Source organism: Pinus tabuliformis, chromosome 3_2, assembly GCF_031772625.1.
Source record: "Pinus tabuliformis cultivar Carrire ecotype Pingquan chromosome 3_2, CPIR1, whole genome shotgun sequence".
NCBI lineage: Eukaryota > Viridiplantae > Streptophyta > Pinopsida > Pinales > Pinaceae > Pinus > Pinus tabuliformis.
In genome coordinates this window covers 225,986,823-226,012,964 of record NC_142302.1, presented here as the reverse complement: position 1 = coordinate 226,012,964, position 26,142 = coordinate 225,986,823, and the positions used below count along the sequence as shown (strand labels likewise).

General features: G+C 42.7%; 1 protein-coding gene across 2 annotated transcripts in view; it reads left to right on the top strand.

The window, feature by feature from the left end:
• The first annotated feature begins 2,112 nt into the window (after positions 1-2,112).
• Positions 2,113-26,142, top strand: part of LOC149180529 (S-adenosyl-L-methionine-dependent methyltransferases superfamily protein) — a 184,908-nt gene continuing 160,878 nt past the window's right edge. Inside the window, exon 1 of one of the 2 annotated variants that reach the window (XM_089416163.1) lies at positions 2,113-2,367. In XM_089416163.1, coding sequence (XP_089272289.1) covers positions 2,229-2,367 — 139 coding nt within the window. In that variant the 5' untranslated portion in view covers positions 2,113-2,228. The remainder of the gene's footprint in view (positions 2,368-26,142) is intronic. The other variant, XM_089416164.1, reaches the window with a different exon arrangement.

The following is a 26,142-nucleotide window of genomic DNA, read 5'->3' as shown; positions in this document are numbered from 1 at the left end:
ACCTCTTCTGTTGCTCATCCTTGAGCGCACTCTGGGCATTTTGAAGTTTGCAGGAGGAGCGGAACAAACAGCAGCAAAGGAGACTAAGAGGGGGCGACAGAGGAAGATGCCAAACTGATTATTAGAAGCATGAAAGCATTGATGGATAGCAACGCCTTGATCCTGAGCCAGACAATATCCTGATTTGTCTCGAGAGCGAGGAGCTTTAGTCTCGCTAGACTAGCTTGAGCGCAAGGGAGGAGCATGAGTGAAAAACAAGCAGAGCGCCATTACAGTTAAACTATCAAACTGGAGGGAGGACAGGAGCTGCGTTAATACATCAGTTAAGTTTTTGTACTGAGTCATTAACTCATACCCCATGCGAGGCCAGCTGGCGATGGTGATTAGCCACACGCCCACCCTCCACGCCACCATCGTGCTGCTCGCCAAATTATCCACCCGCATTCGGGAGGGATAGATCTTTTTGCACCAGGAGAGTGCAGTCGCGTTTGATTTGTATATCATTGGAACTATTCAATGGACCAGAGAAGAATGGGAGCTGCTGATCGGCCCCTTGATTAGCCAGTCTATCTGTTGCCTTATTGGCTGTTCGTCGAATGTGCTTGAAGGATATGCTGCGAGGAGTTTTGAGCCATTCTTCAATTTGTTCTAGTCTACTTAGAAGCCTCCAACTCGAAGCAATCTTTGCAGCTGAGGATCCTGATTGTATCCAGATAGCAGCCTCTATTAGAATTTGTGAATCCCCTTCTACCTCTAGAGGGAGCAAGTTTTCGGTTTCTGCTATGCGTATACCTTGCCATAAGCTTTCCAGCTCGGCAGCGTTGTTGGTATCTCTGCCCAGCGATCCGTGATAAATATGCAAAACTGAGCCTTCCGCATTTCTAAAGATGCCACCATAGCCAGCCGGCCCAGGATTGCCCTTAGCCGCTCCATCAAAGTTCAGCTTGTAAGGGTGGATGGCAAGAAGTGACCAAAATTGTGCAGACTTAGAGTGAATTGAAGTGTTGGGCTTGATATGATCTACAGAGGTGAGATCTAGGTTCCAATTGGCGAGAATGAGACGTTCCTGGGGTGAGACTGGCATATCTGAGTCTTGCCATTATCTGAGAGCTAAAGTTTCTTGAAGATTCTGCTTGAGAAGGAACCAAAGAGTATCAAGAGGCGAACTGTGATTTTTGAAGATCCTGTTGTTTCTTTCCTTCCAGATGATCTAGTAGATGAAGCCTGGAAGGAGGTGCTACAGGGCATTAAGAAGAGGACTTTGAAAAGGGTTCCAAGGCCAGTTCCTGATGGTATTTACTATGTCTCCCTCTCTTCTACCTGTTCTTCTATTGCACTGAGCTGTTCTTTCCCACATTTGAGCTACTAATGGGTAAGTATCCAAGAGATGTTTAATGTTCTATGAGTGAAGATTGCAGTTGGAACATCTGGAAGGCCCAATGAATCCTCGCTTTTGTAGGTTGTCCCATGTGAGGATCCTTTGTTTGCTTAGAAGCCAAAGGAAAGTGGAGACCTTAGGCCAGAGGTTTGGTTGCTAGACTTGGTCCCAAAGTTGATCTTTTATAATCTGCATGGGTTGATAAAGGATTTGATAAGTTTCCTTGGTAGTGAACAGGCCCTTGGTAGTGTATCCCCATAATAGAGTTTAGGCTTCTGTGATCCATATCAAGTTAGAGAAAGATTTCGGCGCATATCACATAGAATTTCATTTGTCGACGCGTTTCGAACCAACTAGTGTGGTTCATCGTCAGGATAACTTGTCCTGACGATGAACCACACTAGTTGGTTCGAAACGCGTCGACAAATGAAATTCTATGTGATATGCGCCGAAATCTTTCTCTAAAGTGTATCCCCATCTCAATCGGTCCTTCTTATCAGAAAGTTTGATTTTCCTGAGTTTGAACTCGTGGTCAATCTCATCATAGGTTTCCTCCTGCCAGTTGGCTTGCCAAGTGTTCGCCGATCTCCAAAGTCGAAAACCTTGGGGAGAATGCTGGGGAAGCAAATGAGCATTAAAGCATGGTGAGGTTTTGATTATTTTGTTTTTTCATTAAATCAAATCTAATTTGCAATTTGAAAGAAGGGAATGAAATGATATTTTAACGTATACATACTTAAAAAGTAAGGGAAGGAGGAATCGGGTGAAGCCGAAGGCGGAGTAAGCGCATGATTGTAAGGGAAGGAGGAAACGGGTGAAGCCATAGGAAGATCAAGAGGAGAAAAAGAAGATGGCAGCGGCTGAAGAATCAGCAACGTCCATGCCTTCATCTGTCCTCCGATGGCGTCTCCTTCGTCAAGTATTTCTTCCTCCTCGATCCAAACAATTAACATCTTCATCGTGTTCTCCAACTACTTCAGATTTTTCAGGTATTGGCATCTATCTCAATATCAATCAACCGCTTTTCTTCCTTTTAAAATTCGGTTATTTACGACCTGTCACGCCAAGCCTCGGAAAGCACCAACAGCAAGGAGCCTAACTATAAATACTCTTTTTATTCACATTGACTTTTTACCGTCCTAGGTTAGGTTGATGGATTACAGTGATCGTCACATGATTGGAATGCGAATTGAAGGAAAGATAAGTTGAATGATAATAAATCTATTCTGATAAACCCCACAATAGAAATCTGCTTGCAAACAACAGATATGCAATGAATGTGATGACATCCACGCTCAGTTGGACACCATGAGATTCAGGCATACAGTCTGATATCCCTCTTGGGAAAATTATCCTTAGGGTTGAAATTCTGGGTTAGGGTTCAAAGAGCACATGATAAAAATTGTATCTTATTATACCAGTATCACAGTGATGATATTGAGTGCACAAACAGTGTAAATAAGAATAGTTGATTTCACCAGCAGCACTACAAGTAAAGCCAATTCAACAAGTACATAGCAGATTCGAGATCCACAAATTTTCCAATAACACAACGTAGTTTGAGACTCACAACTATTGCTGTTACACCAGCAGACCTTGCTGCTCCTACACTACTATTATGACCTTGACTTATCCCTTACTCCTTGCTGTCAACCTGCTGCGGACTCAACTTCCTGAGCGGCACCCCTTAGTCAGTTGCGGCCTTGAATCAGCTTTCCTGGTTGCTCTGAACTGTAATTGCCCTAGCTGCTTCAGACCTCCAATCAGCTAGCTTCCTCCTAAATCCTCGCGGCCTTCTGTTTGTATCCTATTGCGCACCCCGTGGCCGCAGGAATAGCCTCTCAATCTTTCGTTGCCACAGATAATTGATCCTCAGCTACCTCAGTCAGGCCTGTATTGGTTTCCCGCAGTCTCAACAACTGAATACAGCCATCCGCTATTTCAGGAAGGAGTCTTCAACCTCGCTGTCACAGAGAAAGGGTTTCCAACCTCCTTGCTGCCTCGCTGCCACAGACCATCTAACACCAGACCTTGTTTGCCTCACAGATAGTTCTCTGCCACAAACAATTAATTACCACTCCTTGCTTGCCTCAGAGATAGTTTGTTGCCACAGAGTGATAAAATCCAACTCTCGCTACCTCAGAAATGGGGATTCCAGCCTTGGTTTTGCCTCAGAAAGATGATCCTCCAATCAGAATTCGGCCCTGTAATTAGAATGGTTGAAGGGCTAGGGTGGAATCTTTCACCATTGAAATCAATCAGAAAGAAGGGGTCTTAAAACCCTCCAAGAGACAGCCCAAAAATCAGAAAGAAGAATAATCCATGATGATCGCAATGAATTTCCTCTCTCCTTTTTATAGATTCCCTTTGGGGTTTTTCCCTCCTAATTTTAGTTTTGAGTGGCTAACAAGTTTCTCTCCATTTGCCCCAAATTTGACTTTTATTGCAAGTTTTTCTCCATTTGCCCCAAATTAACTTTCATTTTCTAATGTTACCTAAGTAACATTAAATAATGGTTTCTCTTTTACAAATGCCTATAGCCTACGAGGTTAAGTAGGCTACTGCATCTTCCCTTGGGAAATTTAATTTGAAGAGGACATTACAATCCCCCCTTCTCAACATTGCTTGTCCTCAAGCAATTGCAAATTCGGGTGTTGCAAGATCTGTTCTCCTTCCCACGTGGTGTCCTCTGTTGAAATTCCCTTGCACCCTAGGTCTGGTCCGTGACTAGACTAGCAGAACAACACAATAGGAGTACTCAACAATGAACAACTTTGCACAATGAAATATAATAACAATGAAATCAACAAAAGTACATAGATTTATATGGCCCAAAACATTGTCTTATCAATTCATCAATAAAACAAACATAAGGCTCCCGTACTAAGGATCATGGTCCTTTAGAAACGGTGATACAAATGCTATGATACAAGAAACAAAACTAGGGCTTGAGTCTAATCTGTCAGACCCTCAACTACCCACAAGACAAAGACAAATAACTTGACTTACTTGTTGATGTAATCCTTCACAAGCAACCCTCTAAGTCCTTCTTTGTCCATTGTGCTATAACCTTTGTCGTTTGGCTGCTACAATCTTCCTTCCATTACTGTCTGCTTCTTTAGACTGAAACCCTCCTACCTTAGCTGCCCCCTTGGCAGCTGTAGGCAGAATCCTTTTCTCCTCTGACCAGTTGATCTGGGCACTTTCTAGCCCCTAACCATCCTCCTGTAGGTCTTGGTCTACTACAACATCCTTTGTCTGCCCTAACCAGGACTACTGGGGTTAGAGTGCCATATGCAGGGTGTCATATGCTCCTCTAGTGGACTTGGGCCCCAGTTAAGTTGCTCAGACCATGTTGAAGACCACCTGCCAATCACACATAATGTCCAGTGCTGCATCTTCACCGTTAGGTACAATTAATTATTAGTGCATCCAACTGAATCAAGCTTGTCAATCAAGGGCAAACGGAGACTTAATATGGGGTTTCTCTTCCAAATTTGGGCTTCGATCTCATAATAGTGTTACCTCCCTAGGTTAGGAGTGGCTAATAGACAAACCTATTAGGTGTTCCCAACTCTTAAGGGGAAAGACATTTCCTTAATACATCCTTCAATCAATAGGTGGCATATGAATAATGATGGAATGGATGGGGATAAGGGTGTCTCAGGGCCAAATGCCATGGGTACAAGGATAACAATAATGAGGAAGTCCACATATTAGGTATATAGACGTAAGGAGGTAGCAATTGCTTTTTATTGATTTTATTTGTATTACAATTTACTACTCGAAGCTCTAGGAAACGAGAGCATGTTGTGCATTGATGTAAAGCATCTATTACCACCTTGAAGGTGTGGCAGTTCATCACCCACCAAGGGTTAGGACGTGCATGGGTTCCTTTAATGATGTGATGCGACAATCATTGGCCCGAGGAACCAGGGTGATGGTCCTAATGACAAGGGGTAGAGATCATGCTTGACTTTGCCCACGTGCTATATTAAATGTCCTGACCATCTTTTGCATTTAATGACTTTCTTTTTCTTTTGTTTTTTGCTTATGGCCATGATATGCTTTTAACTTTCTTTTAGCTGCATCAACCTTTGGGGCAATGTTTCCAGGCTAGACCCAGATATGTGGACAAGGGGGGGGTGTGCCAGTGCCTTGCGGACCCAGTGGTCATGTGGACCCAAAAGGGAAAAGGGGAAATAGGGCTTGTAATGTGTTGAGGGAGGTGATATATATGGATTGGGAAAATGGGACCATGCTACCAAAATCAAGGTTTCCTAAGTAGTTTCCGTGATAAAACTATAGGCCAATAGGGGAGATCACACTGGACTGGGGTTAAATATTAACCCCTCATTTAAGGTGAAGGAACAAAACCACTGTCAAAGCCCTTCCTTCTTCCAAGTCATCTAATAGTCCATGCCCAAATGCCAAATGAAAAACAAGCATAAGCACCCAATTGCATACTGAAAAATATACCTTTTGGGTTAGATTGCCCACCTTCTAACACGTGCTCTTGACAAATGGGCGAGGAAACATACAACTGATGCAGTTGGTGGAGATAAAGTGTCACATCACATTAGCTACAAGGTGGCTATCAGGGGCTACTCACTGTCGACTGGAAGAAGGTGATTAGGAGAAATGCTCTCCTAGGGGTACCCACTTTTGGTGGGTAACAATGCCATTTATCTTGTGTACCTTTGTGGCCGTCTACTTTATTGAATTGATGTACTTGGAGCACCAACTTTCTCCTGCCTCCTTGATCAATTGGTTTGCCCATCTCGCTCTCCTCCCAGTGATGGGAGTCACAGAGTGAGTGGGATCTAATTGCTTTGTGTGCCCTTCTTGTCCTCATCCTGCCCACACACTGTTGAAGGAAATGTAACTAGGCTAGGTCTTCATAAATGTAATTTTGATATTTGTACTCATCCAAGAAAAGAGAAATTATTTTTGTATTATTTGTCAATGAGTTTCTTGCTCATTGAAAATAGGTCAAGCACATTTTGAAGTGCTTCTAGAGAGTCAAAGTCAAAATGTAATTATGATAGGACCCTTTGAGGGCATGTTACATCATGTAAGTCATCATACAAGGTCATGGGAACACCTCCAATCATGGTCAAAGCCTCTCCTAGCACCAATGAAGTCTACAAGTAGTAAAACAACGAATGAAAATGATTTATGAAGCAAACTGTCAAGTCGGCTTTAAGTACAGTCATGTAGGTTGGAAGAGGAGCGACAAACCTCTATTTATAGAGGTTGTCCACTCCTCATACAACGTATCATACTCACTCTGAAATCTGCAAGAAAGAGGGTCTACAAGGGCAATGTAGCAAGAAGGAAGAACAACGAAGTTAAGGGGTTGTTTCTTAAGCAGCTACAGCCACATGTGCGAAGAAATAAAGGATAGTCTGTGGCCAGATCAACAGTGAAGTTACAGGGGTACATTCCTTATGGTTTGGGCTAGTAACTAGGCCTACAAAGGCCTCCTACTCCAGCGAGGAAGAAGGACTCTCAAGCGAAGGAAGGAAGCAGAAAATTAAAGTATGAAGGACTGTTTCTAGGGCTAGAAACAGTCACACGTGCGAGGTGCAACAAGGGTATGACAACAAGCTAATGGTCTTTTGTTTGGGTAAAGAGATCAAGCCTCCAAGGACTCACAAGCGTAGTGAAGGAGTCCATCTCTCTAAGGTGAAAAAGACTTTAATTGGAAGACGAAGTGCTGGAAGACAAAGCGCCAGAAGATGTGTCGGAAGTGACAGTGCAGAAAGAGGAAGGATTTGACTTATGCTTGGAGGGTATCCTAGTCAAGGGTCTAGGGTTTGGCAGTTGTTCAAATAAGAAGCTTCAATAAGAGAAATCTTACAAAGGGTTTTCCTCTCAAGAGTGGAGAGGGTTTGTCCCTGGCAGAGAGCCAAAACTTTGTGTTCTTGTTATTTTGTTCTGGTAGCAGTTTGATGAGACACACACATTAATAAAAAGAAGAAGATAAATTGTAAAAGTGCATCACAAATTGTTAACAAGCAACAAAGAATCACTTCACACTACTTTGCCCTACATTCTCTAACATACAAAACTGTGGTCTGAGGTACTGAATGAACTTCCTATTTGGGAGCCTATTGCTTCTCCTCCTGTACAATAGCCTGCTCATGCTCTAAGGACTTTCTCAAAGCCCTATCCTCAAATTTCACATCTTCCCTGTCTTCATGTGTGCCGGAATGTACACACTGTACACCTTGGATGTGTCACTGTAACCCAGGAAAATTCCTTTCTCTGCTATGGGTTCTAGCTTCTTCCTCTTCCCCAATTGGTACATGGAAATATACAAGGCTATCGAATATGCAAAAATGATACACATTTGATTTCTTCCCTATAAATGACTCCTTTTGTGTAAGTCACCCCAACACTTTGTGTGGGCCTTGGTTCTGCAAGAAAACTGTTGTATTGCATGCCTCAACCCAAAGAAACTTGGGCAACCCCTGGTCATGCAACATGGCTTTGGCCGCTCTAACTATGGCACTGTTCTTGCGCTTTGCCATACCGTTCTCTTGAGGATTATATGGTGTTGTCAATTCCCTCATGATGGTCTCCTTGGCATCCAACTCCCTAAATGCGTTTGAGGTATATTCCCCACCATTATTAGACCACAATGACTTGATCGTCCTGCCAGTTTGGTTCTCAACCAACGCCTTAAACTCCAAAAACTTCGAGAAGACCTCATCCTTCTTCTTCTTGAAAAATATCAAGGTATTCCTCAAGTGATAATCTATGAAGGTAACATAGTACTTGTACCCACTACAAGATACTATAGAGAAAGGAACACATACATTTGAATGAATAAGGTCATGATACCCATGGCCCTTTTCTCTTTGCCAAGAAAAGATGAGTTGGCATACTTGCCAAGTGTGCAACCCTTGCACACCTTATGTTGATCCACGCTGCATTAAGGCAACCCTGTCACTATCTCCTTAAGGATCTTTAGCGCTCTATGGTGCCAATGTCCCATGCACTTATGCCATAACTCCCCATTCTTGTTACTTGAGTCACATCCTGCTTTGCTAGTCAATGTTGCGACTGTCTCAAAGTGTAATCTGTATAGGCTCTTGTGCCTAACTCCAATGTGCTTTGGCACCTTGGAGCATGAGGATTTTATAAAAACCCTTCCTTGTCTGTAGGTCACTTCATACCCCTTATCCTCCAAAGTCTAAATTGAGATGAGGTTTTCTTAAGCCCCGATACATCTTTGAGATACAGAGGGTTTACAGAATCCCTCTCAAAACGAATTGTACCAGTACCCTCGACCCGGTACCTCCCATCGACTCCATCTCGATATTAAACTGCATGTCCTTCTTTAACAGTTTGCTAAAATACTTATTATTTCCCGTCATATGACAGGGCGCACCGTTGTCCACATACCATTAACTGGTAGCCACTGAACTTTCCATATAGGCAATGAGTGAGAACTCCTTCTCAAAGTGAGAGGAAAACTCATCTATCTCTCAATAAACTGCTAGTTTGTCCTTCTTGGACCCTTTCATTGTGTTAGGGCATTTAGTAGCATAATGCTTAAATTGGTGGTACGAGAAACACTTAATCTTGATGAGATCTTTCTTCTTCTTATTGCTCTTGGAACTCGACTCTCCACCACCACTTCTCCTTTTACCCTTGGACTTGGTCCCTTTGCTTGCTAGAGCGAAATTTTCTTCGTCTTCCTTGCTTTTAACACGAGATCCAACATGAGTTTGTCTGCAAATCTCCTCCTGGGCACAGTCACCCCATAAACACTTCCAATCTCGAAAATTTTCTCAGGCCCATATCCCATCCATGAAGTCTTGCCACAACTTGGTGAATCCCAACAAAGCAAAATTCACCAAATCTCTATCTGGAATTGTCTCACCCACACCAGGCAACTCTTTTTTTACCTTGGACCAATGATGGTAGTCCACATTTCTTTAGCTTTCTTCTTCCTAGTCAAGTGAAGGATAATGTGGTCTTTGACTCCTTCTAGGATAATCCTTCTTGCCTTGGTATCCATTTTATTATGCTGAGTCAACTGCTGAGGATCTGTTGGTGTAGTTGGGATGTTTTTACAAAATCCCAAACCCATTGTTCCTCTAGGACCACTGCTATCCTTTCACGCCACGAACAAAAGTTGGATAGACCATCCAGTATGTCTTCAAATCTGAGACCTTGATATGCCACATTGCCACATCAAATTGTTGAATACAAATTGCATTGATAGAATCAATGCGCGCTGCTTAGAACCCTAATGACCAAATCTATCTGATAGCTTGCTCCCTTTGAATTGCAAAATCTACCCGAAGATAAAATCTGTGCTTGGTCTTCAATAAAAAACTGAGCTCTGATACCATGCTAGATTTGCTTAAAACCTAGTAAATTGATTCACAATTTCTAAGTGTAAAAACCTAGAAATATAGACAATTGATATTTTGGAAACTTAAATCACAAACACATTGAATTTTCTAACATGCACAGTGGAAAATAAATCATAAGACAAACACATCAAACAATAGAACACAAGATATACCCAGGAAACCCCAACTCCACGAAAAACCTGCAACACTGTGTGCTTTTATAATTTTCTTTTGTAGCAAAGGATTTTCTTCATCTAAGAATTACAACAAGGGAGAAACTTCCTCTTTATCACAAAAATACAACTGACCAATCCTCCAAGATAAATTGGTGTGATCACTGCTCACTCGATTTGTCGAAAGGCCATGTGAATTTCCCCGTCTCCTCGTACGTGTGAGCGCAAATCCTCTCCTCCAGCACACATGTATAAATGGGTGCCGTGCAACTGATCTCAGGGCTAAGGCAATTTGGTCTTCACTTGATCAGAATCTCTCTTGGAAGCTGGACCTTTGCGAATTGCTGAACCCTTGACTCTTCCTTCACTTGCGCTCTCACACCTACTTGTGCTCAATTGACTTGCCACCAACTCACCTATCTCCTCTTATAGTTTTGACCTCAACCCTAATCTTCTTCTCAACGACTGAGATTAAACCGTGATCAATCATTGAGATTAAATCGTGATCAATTGTTAACCTAGGAACTTTTATTTTTTCCTAAGTCTAGCTTTAGGGAATAGTTAAATAAATTAATATTCTGCTAAAGTGGTAGAATTCTGTGTTCTTCTGCTAGTCTTAACACTTAGACAAGCATAACTCTTCTCTACTTCACTCAACATTGGTTTCGAGTATTTTTTGTTTGCTATTTATTTGGTTACAAACCCAAAATATTTATTGTTACAAATCAGATTAGAAAGCTTTGTTTATTTCAGATCTGTAATTATCTATTGAGACAGTAAATTTGTAACTGGGTTTAGAGAAATTAACATGGTATTAGAGCTCTAAACTCTAAATACAAAGCCAAAGATATTTGACACAAGTTTCAGGACCAAAATAAATTCAGATTACAATTTTCACTCTCTTCGAGGGTTTTATTCTACAATTGCTACCAATGTTCAATATAAGGACAGGATTGAGGGTTCTTCGAACTATTTGCAATGGAAGGAGGTTCAAATCTTGGTTGTTCTAACTTCTCAAGGAGAACAAGTTATTGAATTTTGTTAATACAACAATGGTTCTGCCAGCGAATGATCCAATTGCCCTTGATCTGCATGAGGTCAAGGAGGCCAAGGCACAGAGGATTATTCTCGATGGGGTCAAAGATCATCTCATACCCCATCTGTTAGAGAAGGATACTACAAAAAAGATGTGGGATGCACTCACGAAATTATATTAGAGCAACTATCAGAGTTGAAAGATGATGCTCAAGGACAAGTTGAATGGCACACAAATGTCCAACGGTGAGAGCGTGGCATCTTATTTGTCTAAGCTGATACAAGTTAGGGATGAATTAGTTGTTGTTGGAGAGACTATTTCCGAGGAGGATCTAGTGTATATATCGTTGAATGGTTTTTTGAAGCACTGGGAGGTCTTTGTTAAGTGTGTTATGGGTCGAGATCACCTACCCGACTGGGCAAGGCTTTGGGATGATTATGTCTAAAGAGGAGATTCGAGAAAGTTGTCAACGAGGAGATCAAAGGAAGAGGTTCGAAGAAGACGAGAACCTTGCATTGGCAAGCAAGGGTAAGCAAAAGGCCAAGAAAGGGCTAAGTGAGGGGTCCTCTTTCAAGGGTGAGAAGAAGAGGGATCCAACCAAAGTTAAATGTTGTGCATGCCATCAGCTGGGTCACTACACCAGCTAGTGCCTGAGTAAGAAGAAAACCAAACAGAAGAAGCAGGTTGCTGCCACCATAGAGCTGAACGAGTTTGCAACATGGTTCGAGAATGAGTTTTCGCTCATTGCATGTCTTTCGAGTTCAGTTGCCACCAGTGTCTGGTACATTGACAGTGGGGCTTCTTGCCACATGACGAGAGTCAAAGAGTATTTCACTAGTTTGAAGGACAAGGTGTTGTATTTCTACATAGAGCTTGGAGATGATGCCAAGTACCATCCAGCTGGTATTGGCATGGTCAAGCTTTAGAAGGAGTTCAACAAACCCTTGTTGGTGGAGGATGTGTTGTATGTTCCGGGTATGACAAAGAACTTAATTTCAGTTGCTACCATGGAGGACAAGGGTTACGTTATGACCTTTGAGGAGGGTGAATTGTATATTCGGCCCAAGAACCCCAAGATAGCAAAAGTCATAGAGGTTAAGAAGGGAAGCTTGTTTTGATTGCAGTTTGAGTTAACACATGCATTGGTAAATTGTAGTAAAGGGCTGGGAGAATTATGGCCTTCTCATCTTCATCAGGGAGCACTGAATGTGCTTGAGGAGATAGTGACGGGGTTGCCAGAATTGAAGGTCGAGCAACATGAGGTGTGCAACAATTGCGGATTGGGTAAATATGCCAAGACCAATTTTCTGAGTAGTGGCACTAGGTCCAAAGGGATTTTGGATCTAGTACACTTAGACATGTGTGGGCCCATGTTAACAGTATCCTTGAGTTGGCACCAACATTATGTGACCTTGATTGACGACTTATCTAGGAAGACCCGAATCTATTTCTTGAAAAATAAGGACGAGGTCTTCAACAAATTCAAGGAGTTCAAGGCTCTAGTTGAAAATCAGACAGGGAGGAAGATCAAGACATTGAGGTCAGATAATGGAGGCGAGTACATCTCGATTGACTTCAAGGATTTCTGTGCTCATGAAGGTATCAAGAAGAAGTTGATTGTTTCGTACAACCCTCAGTAGAATGGGGTTGAAGAGCAAAAAAATAGGGCTATAGTTGGAGCAGCCAACGCCATGCTCCATGACTAGGATCTGCCTTTACTTCTATGGGTAGAGGCTTGCAACACTATTGTATACTCGTAGAATAAAAGCTCACACAAAGTGCTAGGTAGATTGACACCAGAGGAAGCATTTATAGGGAAGAAACCAAATTTGGGACACATTCATATCTTTAGGTGCTTTGTGTATTGCCATGTTCCCGAGGAGAAAAGGCCCAAGTTGGAGGCTTTTGCAGAGAAAGGTATCCTTGTGGGGTACAATGAGACTTCAAAAGCATATCTTGTTTACATTTCTACTCTTAGGAAGACAATAATGCATAAGGATGTGGAGTTTGAAGAAGAGAGGGCTCTTCAAATGTCTGGCAACATGAGTTCTTCCATAGTTGAGGTTGAGGAGCAGCAGGCACCAAAGGTTGAGTCAACGCATATTCCTCTGACTACAATTATGCAGGTTGGTGAGCAAAGTGAGTAGGGCAAGTAGAGAGACCAGGACGAGGAACAGGGGATTCCTCACACCCAACTTTAGACTCTAGGGATAGGGTGGAAGTAGGCCAAGTAGGCAGAGCAGACATTGAGAGAGGCCTAGGAGCATGTTGGTGCTCTAAGTTATTCAGTTAGACAGAGCAAGGCTCCTCAACACTATTCCAGATATATGACATTGATGAATGAATTGATTGAGGCTGAACTTGCCAAATTTTAGGAGGTGCCCAAGCATCAAGTGTGGATGGATGCTATGGCAAAATAATATTCTTCCATCATGAAGAACAACATATGGGAGGTTGTGCCACAACTGGTGGGCAAGTCAGTGATTAGCTCCAGATGGGTGTACAAGACCAAGCATGCTGCGGATGGCAGCATGGAGATGTTCAAATCTCCTTTTGTGGCTAAGGGATTTTCATAGAATAAAGGGATCAATTATGATGAGACCTTTGCTCTGGTAGCCAGATACTCATCCATTAGGGCTATCATTTGTATAGTAGCACAAATGGGTTGGAGGATTCAACAAATGGACGTGAAGACGAGCTTCCACAACGGTATAATTGAGGAAGAGATCTACATAGAATAGTTGGAGGGTTTTGAGGTGCAGAGGATGGATTCCCATGTGTGCAGGTTGAAGAGAGCATTGTATGGGCTCAAACAGGCTTCTAGGGCGTGGTATGCATGGATTGATAGTTATTTGTAGAGCGTGGGCTTCACCAAAAGTGAGGTAGACCGAAACTTGTACTACATTTAGTTTAAGGGTGAGCCTCTCATATTGGTGTTGTATGTTGATGACCTGTTCCTCACAAGGTCTAATGAACTCATAGCGCACTGCAAGCAGTTGCTTGCAAAAGAGTTTGAGATGAAGGATTTGGTGTTGATGCACTACTTTCTAGGGTTGGAGTTGTGGTAGAGAGGGAGAGATTTTCCTTGGACAAGGCAAATACGCGGTTAAAATCTTAAAGCGTTTCAGGATGGTGGAATGCAGACCCATGGCTACGCCACTTGTGACCAGCTGGAAGAAGATCGTCTGTACTTCCAGATCAGAGGCAGTGGATCCTACCTTGTATAGACAATTGATTGGCTCTCTCATGTATCTGGTCGACACTAGGCCGAACATTTGGCATTGAACACACTCACTTTATGGTAGAGCTTAAGCGAGTGCATTGGGTAGCTGCAAAGTATGTTCTGAGATATCTCCGAGGCACAATTGAGTATAGGCTGAGGTACACTCAGTAGGATGGAGTGAAGCGGGAGGGGTACATTGATGCAGATTGGGCAGGCAATACAACTGATAGGAAGAGTGCTTCTGGATGCAGTTTCAGTTTGGGATTAGGAGTAGTCTCTTAGTACAACAAGAAATAGATGTCTGTTGCATTCAGTTCTGTAGAGGCAGAGTATAATGCTGCCAGTATGGAGGCATGTGAGGCTATTTGGATTTGGAAACTCCTTGTTGGGCTTTTTGATCAAGAGTTGGATCTGACTGTCATTCACTATGATAGTAAGAGTTGTATTAAACTCTTTGAGAATCAAGTATTCCGTGACAAGTCAAAGCATATTGAGATCAGGTACCACTTCATCATAGATTGTGTGCAGAAGGGGACAGTAAAACTGCAATACATTCCTACAAACGAGTGGGTAGCAAACATCTTGACGAAAGCCTTCATGAAGGGTAAATTTGTATTCTTCAGGGATAAGTTGAGTTTTGTGCAAAACGCCTTCCTGCTGAAAGGGAGTGTTGAGATTGTAGCTTGGAAGGTGATTCTGTATGGATCAGGTGCCAGGATATGCAATAGGTTACCTTAATTATCTCCTACAGTTAATTAATGAATTTCCCAAGTCAAGACTTTAGACGACATTTTAATTTAATTGCCGGGTGTCTTTTTATAGAAGGGAAAATAAGTCAACAACAATTAAGTCGTAGTAGTTGATCTCAGTAAAATGAGATCTAATCTCAACCGTTGAGATTAGGGATTTCGCTTGAGATTACGGTTTGATATTTTAATAGGAGGTTCGAGCCAAAGGAGATGCACATTTGATCTGCACAAGTTGGGGATTTAGTGGAGTGAGTATTTGGCAGTGAGAGCGAGAAAATGATAGATCGAGCTAGCTAGAGCAAGATTATGGCAAGCGAGATTATTAGAGAGGCTGAGTTTTCTCTTTGACCAAGAGGCTGAGTTTATTTGTATGCAAAGGATTTCTGTTGGGCTGCGTGTGTGGGTCGTAAAAGATGCGAGTGAGAGAAAGAGGGTTGAGATCTTTTGCTAGGTATTGGCCAGAGCAAATTCTTTGTAACTGCTGTAAGACATATGTCTCTTGAAGTTGAATAAGAAGCCCAACATTTGCTGGTTTTCCGCACACTGGGGTTTCCAGGGTATATCTGTGTTATTTTCTGTTGCATGCGATTAGTTTCTAGTATTTTTGCTTCTGCTGTTTATTTGGTTGAAAACCTAGAATATTTATTGTTACAAATCAGATTAGAAAGATATGTTTATTTCTGACCTGTGATTATGTGTTGAGACAGTAAATTTGTAACTGGGTTTAAAGAAATTAACACTAATACACCCACCATCGACCAAACCAAAGTTAACAATATGTTGCACCCTTCAAAACACCATCATAAGGTAGGATCAGCTCATGGTGTACTTGATCCATTACCTGCTATACAAGGGAAATATATGACTGTTAGGATAGGCTAACCATGAACAACATCAACCGTAATATACCATAGGTCCAAGGAGCATCTCATAACCATCAACTAAATCATCAAGGCCATAAAACTTCTAATCTCATAGCTCCATCAACCAAAGATGTGCAACCATGAAAAGAGAATTAAGCACCACCACATAAGCTAACTCTCATCCCACACTACTAGCATCCAACCTTTGAGGGTTAGAAGGAGAAACACCATACATGAAACACCATGATGAGGAAACAGGTCCACCATAAGAAAGTATACCAAGAGGGTGATTAATCAAGCATCATCATCAATCCACTCAACCAAGAAAAGCATTATTTCCCAGCAAAACATGCAGGTATGTACCTCCAATTCATCAAGAATTTCATTGATATCATGTTGCAAATCATATCTTGTGATGAAAATCACAAGAGTTACCCTCATGACATATGAGGGTGCACCACTAGTGGCTGGTCTTATCCTGTTTTGTAATTCCCTTTTCTTTGAAGGAGGGGCACATTGTTCTAGGTTCCTTTCTTTTCAAAATTTGCAGAGTGAGTTAGTGAGTAGCTAGTGTGTGAATAGAGTAGAGCTGATGTAATCTTTCTTTCAGTATAATAAAAAGACATGTGATTACTGCAACAAATTTAGTATATTGATTTGCATTTCCAGAATTCTGCTGTTAGATCAACTTTTTTGTTAGTGTTGTGTTGAGCTAATTTTCTCATATGTAGTGTCTACACTCTTAGAATTTCTATTCATTTATTCAGTGAGTTTGGATCCGAACTTTTGATAAGTGTTTGACTATTATTTTCAGTTTCAGCTTTAGAATTTTCTTAATTCTTTGAGTGCAGACCTGTCATGACTCAATATGTATTGAAATTTTAACATGGTAGGAGAGTTGCAATGTTGAACCTTTCGTTCCATTGTATATAGAAGTCAACAACTTTGAGAGGGAGTTGAGAACAGAGGATATCAGTGGGTGTGATGACCAGAAATCACTAGTGATTGGAGTGATCCATGCTTGAGAGATGCACAAGAACCTGAGAGGGGTTAGCTCATTTGATGTCTAGAAAGATCTGCTGATTACAGTGTTGTTTCATGCCGGTGAGGGTGATCTAAAGCTGTGATAGGTTGCTGATTTGTTTTTTGCCTAATTTGTTTTTTTTTTTGAATTGGGTTTGAGAGGATTGTAGGAATCGGAATGTTTGGTCTCAGAGAGTGTGATCAGTTAGGAAGTTTGTTAAAATTGGCAACTAGGGCCAAAATCCATGTGGGTCATCTTATTAATGGAAGCTAATATTTTTCTTGGATCCCTCTCATCGAGAAGTGTAGGATTGATCTAAAGATCATCCGATTCCAATAAGTATTCATGGAGATATGAATTTATTTGTGTTATGGGACAATTCGTCAAGGTCGGCAAGCAACCAAATAAACCCCACTTGTGCTTAACGTTTTAGTATAAATAGAGGTGGCCTTCAAGTCATTTCAACGCACTTGGGATCTCTTCCTCTCTACTTTTCTTTGGGTTTTAGTAGGAGGAGAGATCCTAAGGGATAACGCTGCCCTAATCCAGAGGGCAGAAGCCGGAATAGCAGGAATTGTCGGAACTGCGGGGAACTGCTGGAATTGCTGGGAAAAGCTGGAACTGCCTGGAAAAGCTGGAACTGCCGGGAACTGCCGGAACTGTCGGGAACTGTCGGAACTGCCGGGAAAAGTCGGAACTGCCGAGAACTGCCGGGAACTGCTGGGAATTGTTGGAACTATTGGAACTGTCGGAACAGTCGGAGCATCTGTCTCCGGAGGAGAGCAGCATGCAAGGGACAACTAACTAACATTGGGACAGTTGTATTGTACTTAGTAGCAAGTACACCAAGCATGCAATGTTACAACAAGCATGCAAGGGACAACAAACTAATATTAGGAATTTAGGATAACAAGCATGCTAGGGACAACAAGCAAGCAAGGTGTAGCCAACACATAGGTCAGTATGGAAACATGGTGCTACAATGGCACATAATGCAGTATAGTGACGGGTACAGTCATGATTAATGAAGCATGATTGTTGAAATTTGGTACCGGAGGACAGGTGGTTCCCTTAGGCTTTGATCTTTGGCCTAGGGAAAAGTGTCCAAAAGAATTTAATTTTTCTCCTAAAGTGACTTTATAATTTTATAAAGTTAAATCTAATTTAAAAGTGACTTTAAGTGATAAAGTTATTAAGTCTAATTTTAAAGTGACTTTTATAAAGTCAATGAAAAATTAGAAAGGAAAAGTGACTTTGGAAATAAATGACTAAGTGGGTCTTTATTAAAGTGGGGTGAATTAAAAAATAGAAAGTGAGATTTAAATGAGCATTTAATCTCAACCATTGATCTAAATCTATTTCAGCCATTGGATTTAGAGATCACCCAAAAGTCACTTGGATCACCAAAAGTCACTTGGAGTTATATTAAAGGAGGAAAAGGAGGAAAAGGTCATTCATTCTTTCATGAGCAGATTGGGAGAAGGAGAGCAAGAGAGCAAGAGAGATTTCTGAGCAGGGAGGAGAAGGAGACAGCAGCTTGGCACACATTCCAAGGCAGCAGTTGAGCAGATTTGTACAGCTGATTCAGCACATAGTGAAAGGCAGATTTTTGCACAAAAATCGAGGAGCAGTTTGCTGATTTTTCTGCACGCAAAACGGAGGTCGTACAGCATTTATTGCTGTCCTGTTTGCTGTAATTTCCAGATTGCTGTGAGGCACGGGAAAGGAGATAAGTTGTAAATTTGCTTGCTGATTTTTTGCTGAATAATTCTCATTGTAAAAAGACAATTTTCAGAAATAAAGAAGAGCTCTCAAACTGGTTTTCCCCAAGAGTTGTAGGGGGTTTTTCCAGGGTCAAGTTGACCAAAAATATCAGTGTTTTAATGGCTGTTTTTAATTGCTGATTTTTAATTCTGCAATTTCCAGCATTCTGAAAAATTTCCAGAATTTGTGTTTTCAGCAATATTTATTTTTTTCAGTCTGTTAAATGTATGGTTATGGGAATGGGCATTTAACTACATGGGAGAAATAAGGAGAAACTGAAAACCGGGGTGGGAAAACAGAAATTTTTACATGGTATCAGAGCTTGAGTGCTGAAGGGCAGTTTGGGACAGCAAAAGGAAAATTACAATTGCTGATTTTTCACTCAGAAAATTCCAGCAAGCTGATTTTTTCATAAACAGCAGTTTTATCTTTACTACAGCAGTGCTATTTTTCAGTTTTAGGACAGCAGGATGTCATTGGGATTGAGGGTGGAGGATAGGCTGGATGGGCATATAAATTACAGCGTTTGGAAGGAGAGAATGCAGAGTATCTTTGAGGAGGCAGAAGTCTGGGATATCATGGTGCATACCGCACAGAACCCTGTTGTTGTGCCCATTGATGTTACTCAGTTGGCTGAGTATAAAAAGAAGAACAATAAGGGTAAGAGGCTGATTCTAGACGGAATCAAAGACCATTGCATTCCTCATGTGAGAGGAAAGAGCAATGCCCATGAGATGTGGACAGCATTGTCCAATCTCTACCAGAGTACCAATGAGAACCGGAAGATGGTCCTGAAGGAGAAGCTGAAGAACATTAAGATGGGTAATGATAGTGCAGCTGGATATCTCACAAAGATTACCAATGTGAGAGATGAGTTGGCAGCGATTGGAGAGGCCATTCCATCCACTGAGTTGGTGCGTATTGCAGTGAATGGCCTCCCCCGTTCATGGTTGAACTTTGCTGATGGGGTTTGTGCACGTGAGACCCTTCCCACATGGGAGAGGTTTTGGGATGATTGTATTCAGACAGAGATCAGGAAAGGACAGCTTGGGGCAGCCAAGCCAGTTGAGCAGGATGAGGACGTAGCACTGGTGGCAGGAGGCAAGAAAGGCAAAGGGAAAAAGCAGGCTTCCACAAGCAGTGGTGGGGGCAAAGGCAAAGGTAAAGGTAAACCGGGGAACACACAGAAGGACTATTCCAAGGTGAAGTGTTGGAATTGTCAAAAGATGGGACACTATGCAGTTGTGTCCGGAGAAGAAGAAGAAGGGAAAGAACCAGGACGTGGCAACTTCAGCTGAGATTGAGGACTTTGCAGGTCGTTTTGACCGGGAGTTTGCGTTCACTACATGTGAGTCCTCTAGTGCAGGATCACCTGCCACACAGGTTCAGAGGGAGCATGCTTTTCCCTCGATTAGCGGAGCATCTTCAGGTATCTGGTATGTGGACAGTGGGGCTTCACGTCATATGACAGGAGTCCGTGAGTACTTCTCAGAGCTTTCAGAGAGTGGCACTGATATTGAGGTAGTACTTGGTGATGACAGAGTTGTTAGAGCAGTCGGGGTGGGGACAGTGACATTTCAGAGGGAGTCCAAACCTCCCTTGAAGGTGTCAGAGGTTCTTTATATGCCAGGGATGAGGAAGAACCTCATATCCGTCTCAGCTTTGGAGGACAGAGGATATGAGGTACTGTTCAGGGGAGGACAGGTGTTGATGTATCCCAGGGGCACTCCAGCTGATTCAGCTAGAGTGATAGGTGTACGCCATGCAAAGGTGTACAAGTTTGCATTCCAACCCCTTTTGGCATTGAGCAGTAGTACCGACAGCAGAGCTAGCAGTTCTGAGCTGTGTGAGATTTGGCACCGCAGGATGGGACATATGTATCATGGAGCCTTGAGGACATTGCGGGAGATCACTACAGGTGTGCCAGATTTCAGTACTGATCACTTTGATACTTGCAGAGGTTGTGCGATGGGCAAGTTTGCCAAATCCCCTTTTCCCAGCAGTGACAGCAGAGCGACGGGGATACTTGATTTGATTCATTCCGATGTGAGCGGTCGGATGTCTCATGTTTCCTTGAGTGGATATGAGTACTATGTTTTATTCATTGATGATCACTCCAGGAGGACCTGGATTTATTTTTTGAAGACCAAGAGTGAGGTCTTCAAGCGGTTTCAGGAGTTCAGAGCTCTTGTGGAGACACAGACAGGCCGAAAGATCAAGTCCTTGAGGTCGGACAATGGAGGAGAGTACACCCTTGGAGAGTTTGTTGACTATTGTGCGGAGGCAGGCATTAGGAGGGAGTTCACTGTTCCTTACAACCCCCAGCAGAACGGGGTTGCGGAGAGGAAGAACAGATCCATCATAGAGGCTGCCAAAGCTATGTTACATGATCAGGGGTTGCCATTGTTCTTGTGGGCAGAGGCCTGCAACACAGCTGTTTACTTGCAGAACAGGAGTCCGCATCGTGCCTTGGGGCACATGACTCCGGAGGAGGCTTTCTCTGGGAAGAAGCCTGATCTTGGTCATCTTCATATCTTTGGATGCATTACATACTCCTATATACCCAAGGAGAAGAGGACCAAACTAGAGCCCACCGCAGAGAAGGGTATCTTTGTGGGCTACAGTGAGACCTCAAAGGCCTTTCGGATTTACATTCCTGCACAGAGGAGAGTTGTTGTCAGACGGGATGTGAAGTTCGAGGAGGACAGGGCCTTTAGGAGGTCACGGGAGTTAGAGTATCTGGATCAGCCAGACCCTCAGCAGCAGTTGAGTCAGTCGCAGGGATCCAGTGGGCAGGGATCAGGAGGATCCGGAGGTACATCTATGAGGATGTCAGGTCCGTCAGTGAGCAGTGGCTCATCGAGCCAGAGGGGTGGTGCTCCGGGCAGCATGCAGAGCAGTTCACAGAGCAGTTCACTAGGGAGTCCACTGATGGACAGTTCACACGGTACCTCAGCTTCTACAGGTTCAGGTGCAGGCAGGAGGACAGCAGACAGACAGTCAGGAGTTCAGGCTACTGATGATGATGAGGAGGAGGAGTTTCATTCTCCGGTGGAAGAAGTGCGCTCAGGGAAGAGGAAGCCCAAGTGGCTTCAGGACACCTTGAGAGATGCCACATCTGTTGCTGAGCCGAAGAGGCCGGTCAGAGAGAGTAGACCACCTGAGAGGTTTTGTAGTTATATGGCGATGGTTACCAGCATCCTTGACTCTGAGCCTTCTAGCTATGAGGAGGCAGCTAGCCAGCAGGTCTGGAGAGAGGCCATGCAGGAGGAGTATTCTTCTATCATGAAGAATGATGTTTGGGAGGTGGTGCCGAGGCCTGAGGGCAAATCCGTGGTTACTTCCAGATGGCTTTACAAGGTAAAGCATGCTGCAGATGGCAGCATTGAGAAATTCAAAGCGAGGTTTGTGGCTAGAGGGTTCTCCCAGGTAGAGGGAGTTGATTATGAGGAGACCTTCGCTCCCGTGGCTCGATATACTTCGATCCGCTCCATTATATCGATAGCAGCAGAGATGGGTTGGAAGATCCACCAGATGGATGTGAAGACCGCATTTCTCAATGGCTTCATACAGGAGGAGGTGTACATTGAGCAGCCACAGGGCTTTGAGGTGCATGGGAAGGAGTCCCATGTGTGCAGATTGAAGAAGGCCCTTTATGGCCTGAAGCAAGCTCCCAGAGCTTGGTACTCCAGGATAGATGCATACTTGCAGGGGATGGGTTTCACAAAGAGTGAGGCAGATCCGAACCTTTACTTTATTGTGATTGGTGAGGAGCCTCTCATTCTGGTGCTGTATGTGGATGACTTGATCATTACAGGTGCAGAGAGACTCATAGAGCACTGCAAGAGAGATCTTGCGGCGGAGTTTGAGATGAAGGACATCAGCTTGATGCATTACTTTTTGGGTTTGGAGGTGTGGCAGGAGGAGGGGCATTTCTTCCTGGGGCAGGGGAAGTATATTGTGGACATCCTTAGCAGATTCCACATGGAGGATTGTAGACCCATGTCGACACCGATGATCACCAACTGGAAGAAGCTTCATGCTTCGGATTCCGAGTTGGTGGATCCCACATTGTACAGGCAGTTGATTGGTTCCTTGATGTATTTGGTCAACACTAGACCAGATATCTGTTTTGCAGTCAACACGATGAGTCAGTTTATGTGTGAGCCTAGGAAGGTTCACTGGGTGGCTGCAAAACACATTTTGCGGTACTTGCAGGGGACAGTGGATTATGGTCTGGACTACAGGCAGGGAGATGGAGTGAGATTGGCAGGATACACTGATTCTGATTAGGCAGGTTGTGCTTCTGATAGGAAGAGCACTTCAGGGTGTTGTTTTGGGTTGGGTTCAGCAGTAGTGTCATGGTTCAGCCGGAAGCAGCAGTCAGTAGCACTGAGTTCAGCGGAAGCAGAGTATATGGCAGCCAGTCTAGCTAGTTGTGAGGCCATCTGGCTTCGCAAGATGTTGTTTGGCTTATTTGGTCAGCCGTTGAGACCTTCAGTGATTTACTGTGATAATCAGAGTTGCATTAAACTCACGGAGAATCCAGTATTTCATGACAGGTCAAAGCATATCGGGATCAGATATCATTTCATCAGAGACTATGTTCAGAAGGGAGCTGTGAAGCTTGAGTATATTTCCACTGATGAGCAGGTTGCAGATATCCTTACCAAAGCCTTACCACGGGGCAAGCATGTCTACTTCAGAGACAAGATGGGTGTGGTGAGGAACACCTTCCTCGGTAAGAGGGAGTGTTGAAATTTGGTACCGGAGGACAGGTGGTTCCCTTAGGCTTTGATCTTTGGCCTAGGGAAAAGTGTCCAAAAGAATTTAATTTTTCTCCTAAAGTGACTTTATAATTTTATAAAGTTAAATCTAATTTAAAAGTGACTTTAAGTGATAAAGTTATTAAGTCTAATTTTAAAGTGACTTTTATAAAGTCAATGAAAAATTAGAAAGGAAAAGTGACTTTGGAAATAAATGACTAAGTGGGTCTTTATTAAAGTGGGGTGAATTAAAAAATAGAAAGTGAGATTTAAATGAGCATTTAATCTCAACCATTGATCTAAATCTATTTCAGCCATTGGATTTAGAGATCACCCAAAAGTCACTTGGATCACCCAAAAGTCACTTGGAGTTATATTAAAGGAGGAAAAGGAGGAAAAGGTCATTCATTCTTTCATGAGCAGATTGGGAGAAGGAGAGCAAGAGAGCAAGAGAGATTTCTGAGCAGGGAGGAGAAGGAGACAGCAGCTTGGCACACATTCCAAGGCAACAGTTGAGCAGATTTGTACAGCTGATTCAGCACATAGTGAAAGGCAGATTTTTGCACAAAAATCGAGGAGCAGTTTGCTGATTTTTCTGCACGCAAAACGGAGGTCGTACAACATTTATTGTTGTCCTGTTTGCTGTAATTTCCAGATTGCTGTGAGGCACGGGAAAGGAGATAAGTTGTAAATTTGCTTGCTGATTTTTTGCTGAATAATTCTCACTGTAAAAAGACAATTTTCAGAAATAAAGAAGAGCTCTCAAACTGGTTTTCCCCAAGAGTTGTAGGGGGTTTTTCCAGGGTCAAGTTGACCAAAAATATCAGTGTTTTAATGTGTTTTAATGGCTGTTTTTAATTGCTGATTTTTAATTCTGCAATTTCCAGCATTCTGAAAAATTTCCAGAATTTGTGTTTTCAGCAATATTTATTTTTTTTCAGTCTGTTAAATGTATGGTTATGGGAATGGGCATTTAACTACATGGGAGAAATAAGGAGAAACTGAAAACCGGGGTGGGAAAACAGAAATTTTTACAATGATGAGATGCAACATAGTGATAATGGGTGTAGCATGGTGCAACATGGTGAGGTGCAACATGATGACGAAATGCAGCACAACAATAGGTGAAGGAGTCACCTTGGAGAATCAGTTGAAGCAACATGTCTTCAGACTTCAACTGATCTCATGTATCATCTTCTTACAGATGATCTATGCTCTTATCTAGATAAGTCAAGGTGTTGACTTCTGTTGTAAACGTACTATCTCTCTCTCTCTCTCTCTGCTGAACTATTGAAGAACATATAAGAAGAAGTGATCAAGGGTTTCCCCACATTGGGGTTTGTCCCTGGCTAGCGCCACATCTTGTGTCCTCTTGTCTTGGCTTGTCTTCTGCGATTTATGTTTATGTTTTATCTGTAGTTTACTTTAATGCTGATGTGACTGCTAATATGGAAAAGAGATTGAGCTAATTGTGAATTGCTCTAAGCATAGAACATACCTAAAATTAACATGGTATCAGAGGTGAGGTGAAGACAATGCCCAAGCAAGAGTGAAAGAGCAATCACCGAAGACAGTTGGGAAAGGACAAAAGGATCAATGGATTCCTCATCCCTCTTTAAATTCACGGAGGGTGTAGTCGAAGCAGAAAATATTATCAGAATGGCATAGTGAAAATTTTTGATGGCCTACCTAAAGATCACTTCATTAGGAAGTCCGGATCTAAGGGTGGAAGGAAACGTAGATGCCTTGGTTGCAATAAGTTCAACCATTATGCGAAGGAGTGTCCTAATGGTAGAGACGCATCTCTTGATGAAGATAACAATCATTCCAGGGACATCTTCAATGATCAAAGGAATGACAGATAATGCAGGTCATCAAGGAAATGGCCGACTCTTCAAAGAAAGCAAGGAACCCCAGGTATGAAGAATTAAATGTTGTTTTTGATAAGATAAAGAAGTGTTATCTTGTATTGGCTCTCTCCTTCAGGTTCTTTGGGAATCTGGCTTAGTGATTGTAGTGCTTCAAGGCACTTCATCGGATAGATGGGTGCACTCTCTAATTTGGTAGAGATGGAAACAATCGTGGATTATACTTGGAGCCGATGCCACCTATCCCGGAAAGGGTGTAGGGAATGTTAGCCCTCAATTGAATGAGGGTAACTCGATTCATTTACATAATCTCTTTTATGTACGTGATCGCAAGAAGAACCTGGTTTCCATCTCGGAAATGGAAGTCAAAGGTTTCAGGGTGGCATTCATCGATGGAAAGGTACGTGTTAAAAAAATAGAATTTTCAAAGATGCTTTTTTCATGTGTTCAAGGTTGGCAATTTGTATCAAGTTGCAGGATGGTCCATTGGGGATCATGTCAATTGACATATCACATCTATAACACTGGAGTTCTACCTATGGGGCCCTACCCGATGTGAGTCAGATGGTGATAGGGATGTTTGAATTCAGAAAGAGCATGAAAGGACATGTTTGAGATGTACCGAAGGAAAATCTTACAAAGGGGACCATTCCCCTCACGTAGCAGGTCCACAACTTTGGAACAACCCGAGGGGTTTGAGATTCATGATCTGGAATCTCACGTATGCAGGTGGAAGAAAGCCCTCTATGGCTTGAAGCAAAATTCCCTGGGCGTAGTATGAGAGGATTGATAGCTGTCAAATGAAGCTGAGATTCACTAAGAGTGAAACGGATCCAAACCGTTGTTTGAAGGTTGTGGATGATAGACCTCTCATATCGGCGCCTTATGAGGATGACCTATTTTTGACAGGGGCAGACCCTCTCATT